The sequence below is a fragment of the Anopheles arabiensis genome, chromosome 2, assembly GCF_016920715.1.
Source record: "Anopheles arabiensis isolate DONGOLA chromosome 2, AaraD3, whole genome shotgun sequence".
In the NCBI taxonomy this organism is placed as follows: Eukaryota; Metazoa; Arthropoda; class Insecta; order Diptera; family Culicidae; genus Anopheles; species Anopheles arabiensis.
The window spans coordinates 45,494,876-45,500,875 of NC_053517.1; the positions used below are offsets into that span (position 1 = coordinate 45,494,876).

Sequence of the window (6,000 nt, forward strand, 5' to 3'; positions counted from 1 at the left end):
AAGTGCCAGTGCATCAAGAAGCAAAACAGAAAAAAGCGAACATTCCTACAAGGGACACATATCGACAATCTTTTAATAATAACTCTCGTTGCCGGGTTTTTCTCCATTCGCTTCTATCTTGCTATAACCTTCCTTGCATCCTACTATAGTCTTCCTTCTGTCAAGAAGGTAACAATTTGCACACGTAACCTTAAAAAACTCTTTCTAGCACCTTTCCTGCCTTCGCATCGGTTTCCTTTATTCATTAACATTGGATTGCAGCAATATGGCACATAAAATTGCCCTATAATCAGTACAACAGTGGATCGGAAATTGCCTTCAATTACCGCCTTAGAAATGGTACAAGCGATTAAACAAACACAATTATGGTCGTTTGGAAGCGAATTATATCCTAAGGTGCTTTTGATGGGTTAATGAGTTCCTTGTAAAGGAACTTGTTAAACATTCAATGCAGATCACATTTCAGAAAAAGCGTTCATTTCCTTCACTTACCATTGACCTGCTGCTCATTGCTTATCAAGGAAAGTATGAAACAAAGTGTACATCATTACAGTTTCCTTCGCTCAAGTAATGCGGTTTCGATCAATTTTGCTTTCCAAAAACCCATTCCTAAGCCAGCCAGTCAAATTGCTTTGGTGCATCACAAATGAGCTACAGCACGAACGAACGGGTTTGCGCAAACGGAAGAATCTTAGAAAGTTCACCGAATCCTACCAAATGCCGATGCGCCAAATGCAATGATGAATTGGTGTGCAGTTTGATAGCAAACGTGCTCACCAGGTTCAACCAGTGCTGCTGTTACGTGCAGTTTACACTTGGTATTAAAAAAAAAAACTCCATGAACGATCCATGTTTAAGGCTGCTCTAATTTCTATTCCCCATTACTACGGCAGGATCAATCGAACCACGTGAGACCCGAGTGGGATATATTTGTTTTGTATCGAAAGACCCTCACGTCACACGCCCCTCTTTGGCCAGGTGCTGGTTGGGGTGTTGGGGTAGACTTCTTCTAAAAACTGCTTCTTTTGATACAGCAGACAGATATGTATGCATGTTGCAGCGTCCCGCATTTGTGGCGCTATTTCCATGCCGTTCGTCCCCGCCGTTCCGACAATTGCGAGGCGAGCAAATTTACAGCCTTATCACTGACGGACCGGTCGCGGCTTCTCGCGCCACAGCGGAAAAAACTGACATAATTATGGTTCGGAAAATTTCTCACGTTCGCCGAAGCCAACGTTGGGATGGCATGAACGGAATCGGAAGGAACGAAGGGAAGGAAGAGAATGGAACAAGGGTAAGTGGAACCACTTCAGCTGGGCAGAAGTCAGGTACGCTGCCATGCTTGCGGATCAATGATTTGAATTATTGCACTTTGCAGCGACCAGGTCCCAGGAAAGCGGGGGGGGGGGTGTTTGCATTTAATCTCACTCCGGAATGGATGAAACACAAAATTACTCATCCTTGCAGGCAGCCTGTTTGCAAGCCCCTAGTGAATTGCTTTGCGAGTTTGAGCTATCGGTCGCGAGTTTGTACCGGACCGTATCAATCTTAGCCTGAAAATAGAACGCTTGCAATTTAAGCGGCAAAAAATGGCAACACTTCAAAGCATCCTAAGGCCGTTTATGCGCCTTCTAGTTTGATTTAAAAAAACTCCCAAACACACACATACACACACACAGAGACTTTATAATTACAGCACGCAGCTGGACGAATAACTTTCCGTTTCCATTACGCATCGTACGAGGTGATGCTTGGGAGAGGCAAAACGACACGTTGGAAAGCTAGAGGCGAAACGGTACAGAGTGGAGCCACCAAAGTAAAGTAAACTCCGACCGTAAGATTTATTGCCAAAAGCAGGTACTTAAGGCACATTAAGCAATGTTCGCAGTGCATCGTACGTTAGCGGCCGTATGTATCGTACGAGATGACCGGTACCAGGCGCTAGGTGCAAGTGCGCATTCGCAACCAGCAACAGGAGTTTTAAGCATGCGAGCGTAGTTTACAACGCAAACCGATCGGTGGGAAAATATAATTATTGTTTTAAATTATTTAAAAGATTATCTTTGAACGTTACAAACTATACAAACTATTGAGTAAAATTACAATGATATAGGAAACTTATTGATTTCTAGATAATTTTCAATCCGTACGTCCTAGAAAACACTCAAAGCATATTATGTTGCTTGATCTGCGTATTTAAGGTTCCTCCCAAAAAGCATCTCATATGAACAGATTGTACACAATTCTCCACAAAGGTAAAGTACTTTAAGCCAGTCTTTCTTTTGGGCGGCCCAAATCGAAACTGAAAATGATTTACGAGCAGCTACAGTTCTATCTGGAGGACTATGAGTCGATCTGCCGATTTCTTACGACACAAACCACAGGGACGCAAAAATTTGCATACAAACCTTTTGTTTTTTTTTCAATTTATTTTTACCAAACCTCAAACAAAAACATACACACATCCCCCAACATTCGACTGGATAAGCGGCGACCGTCCTGCGACAGGTCGAAAGGTTACGTTTATTGGCGATTCCCATAGACAGCCTTTTCCGCCACAAAAAAAACCCAGTGAAACCAAGATACTGTGCAGAAAATGCAATGGGAATGCTGCAAATAAAGCAGAACAAATGCCCCGTGCGCGGGGAACCGGCTGCCGGGGAACAACAATCACGAATCACGGTTGCGCTTATTTGCTGAGTTTTGTGGACGAGTGAGGGCGCGCGCCCGCAAGGAAGCGGATCACCTTAAACGGTACGGCTACACACTCGCACACAAAAATCATATTGCACACGCGTGCGCGTATTGCTTCTTCCTTTGCCCTTCCAACCCGAACACGCCTGGACTGTCTGGTGCGCAGGGCTTGAGTTTGGGACATTTTAGGTCGCCCGTTGGAATGGGCAGAACAGAAGGAACAGAACAGTCTCTCGCAGTTGAGACAATACTGACAATGGACAATTTATTTTATGTGTGATCATCCAAAGTTTTGCTCGAGCAAAACGGGGCGAATGAACCCCGTCAGGGAGCCAGCCATCCTGCGTAAAAGTGTGGGAATAAGGGCAGTTTACCGCGTCCTTTTCGTACAGTCTTCCTGTTACCGCCTACTATGCGACGATTTTTTTTTTTGTTGACTTACACGCATATACCCGCTTGTCGTTTCAGCGATCGTGAAGCATCCGTAATGCTGTCCAACTCGTGGCTTTATCACTACTACACCGTTCAGTCGAAGATGCAGTTCGGCATACCGTTCGAAGGTGCCACCAGGATACCACCGACCGCACCGTACTATCAGCCGAGCGCGACCGGCCACAACCTTTCACCGAGCGGTGCGGGAACGTCGGGCGGTGGGGTAGCCATGGCATCCGGAACGTCGGGCGGAACGCTGACGGCCACCGGCCACGGGCCGTACACAACACCACACCATTCGCATCATCACGTTCCCGCTGTCTACGGGTATCATTCACCTTCCGGGCAGCATCACAATGGCGGTTCGGTCACTCCGATGCTGCACGCACACCATCACCAGCAGGCCGTAAACAATGGCGCCGGATTGTCGACGGGTGGCGACGAGTATGGAAATCGGGCGGCATACGGCTTTCGGTTGGACTCCACCGGCCAACCGGTAGACTATAGCGGAGGACATCCCACTCCACCGACATCGGCACCACCGGTCATTGGCAATCCGGTAGCGATTCCCATTCCGGTCGTGCAAGTGACACCGCACATCCGATGTCACAATGGAGGCGGTGGTGGTGGTGGTGCAGGGAATTCTTCTAACAGCGACCAGGGCGCAAGTGGCAACGGATCCAGTGGGAATGGAACTCCCAACAGTCATCAATCGAGCGGTGGGAGTGCAAGTGACCGTCATAATGGGACACCACCAGCGAAGAAACGAAACATTAACCGGCTAGAACCAATCTACATCCCGGAAAATGGACAATCTGAGTCGACCGAAGTTTCCGCGATAGAGCTACAGACCAACTCTGCGGCATTACATCAGCAAGACAACGCCGGGACGGGAGGTGTTGCTAATGGGCTCAATCACCTGAGCAGCTCTATCGATGGTGGAGGATCCCTCGGAAATGGTAGCGGGCAAGGTGGTGGAGGTGGTGGTGGAGTGGGGTTGCAGACGATGCTATTAGGCAGCCGCACTTCCATCGGGCGGTTACACTCCAAATCCGCGCTCCTTCCCACCACGGTGTCGAATCTCTCCAACGAACCAACTGACTTCATGGAACAATGGAACCCAAGTCCACCGTGGTCGGATACTACCGCCCAGAAGGTGCCAGACATCACGCACCAAGAGCTGTCCCCGTACATGACTACAACACCTCCAACGCCGACCAGTGCGCCGCATCAGCATCACACTGGCGGTTATCCGACGGCAACTACGTTCTCCTTTGACTGGATGCCGGAACAGTTTGTACCGATCGCAACCGACTGCACAGGCAGCACGCTCGTGCCAGTGACCAGCAATGCAGTATCGCAGACGGCAGGCTCTGGCACATCCTCAATTTCCTGTCTGTCCGCTAACAGTAGCCATGTCAGTTCGGCAGCGGGAAACATGGGCTGTGTGCTTCCTTCCAGCTGTCTCACGCAGGAAGGGTTACCGATCCCCGGACTAGCCTTACCTATGCCTGTGCCGCTGCAAATACCTCCCCCTCCTTGGCCATCGGACCATCGGCTGTTGGCACTGGATGGTGCGGCAGGATCGACGACGGCATCCGCATCACCGGGAAGTGGTTCGGGAGTGGAACGAAAGCCTCTGGACGACCATCAGGATCAGCGAAGATCTCACTGACCCACGATCACAGCTAGCTAGCCTACACTTCAAAGCAGTCAGCCGTGGGAAGGGTATTACGGGATAGGCGTTTAATTTATTTATTTCCCAACGCGTATGCACTACTCTTATGTAAGGATTTTTATTAATTAATGAGTAGCACGTTCGAACGAACTGTACATCTTCCGCATCAGTATTTGTTATTAGCAAAGGTTTCAAGCGCATCGATGGAGAGAGCATTTCCTACCATTGCTGGCGTTTATGTGCATTGTACGTATGGTTAATTTATTTTAAAAAGGCAAATACAATTCGCTTGTTAGTCGCAATGGATATCAACTGTGTTTGTGGATAGTTCATTTTAACGTTGGACAATATTTATTTTCCCTGTTGAAGTAACTCTTCGAAGCAAAAGCCGATGTAGGGAATGCGCATATTTGTTGATTCTGTACATACAAAGCATAATGTTGTTGTGTTTAATGTGAATAAACTCGCATAGCCCGTACCGTACTAAGGGTAGGCTTACGCTTGACTTCCGTCCGATGTCATCCGTCCGAATGGTTAGATTAGTTACAAAAGTATTCTATACGATACGAATACCCGATACGTGGCGATATCAAATAGTGCACTTCCTTTTCTTAGTGATTAAGTTTTGTTATACCTATGATATAATGGAATGAATGAGACAAATGAGAAAACAATGCAAAATAGTTTCTTTTTATTTTCCATTCGTTGGTCAATTTATTTGTAAGAAAGAAAATTTACATTTGCTCATAATTTGGTTTGTACGTAATTACCAGATGATCGAATCGAATCTTAAAAGAGATCAACAATTTGTTTTGATAATGATGAGCCAGCATTTTGAACAGGTTTGGTCGCCTTTTAGATTGCCACACAGAATGTACTTGTTAGCCAATTACTTTTGTTTTTGCACGAAGAAGTAATATCTTTTGCCATTATCTTTATTTTATTTTATTTAATTTGACGCAATGGTACAAACTTCGGAAAACATCTTCTATAAGACAACCCACATCCTTACGGTGATGATATAAAAAGCATTGCTCTGTGGCTCTCCTGTGTATCTGAAGCTTACGAAGGGATGGAACAGGCAGTAGAGAACCTCGGAATATAGATATACGAGACAAATATCAAATTGATGGTGGCAGCTACCTATTGAACAGCGGCCCTACTAACAATTCCAGACTGACGTAGGGCTGACGTAC

General features: G+C 46.6%; 1 protein-coding gene across 3 annotated transcripts in view; it reads left to right on the forward strand.

The window, feature by feature from the left end:
• LOC120896814 overlaps positions 1 to 5,471 on the forward strand; it is a 99,747-nt gene extending 94,276 nt beyond the window's left edge. For all 3 annotated transcript variants that reach the window (XM_040301269.1, XM_040301268.1, XM_040301267.1), the window contains one exon: positions 3,163 to 5,471. In XM_040301269.1, coding sequence (XP_040157203.1) covers positions 3,163 to 4,801 — 1,639 coding nt within the window. In that variant the 3' untranslated portion in view covers positions 4,802 to 5,471. The remainder of the gene's footprint in view (positions 1 to 3,162) is intronic.
• The last annotated feature ends 529 nt before the right edge of the window (positions 5,472 to 6,000 follow it).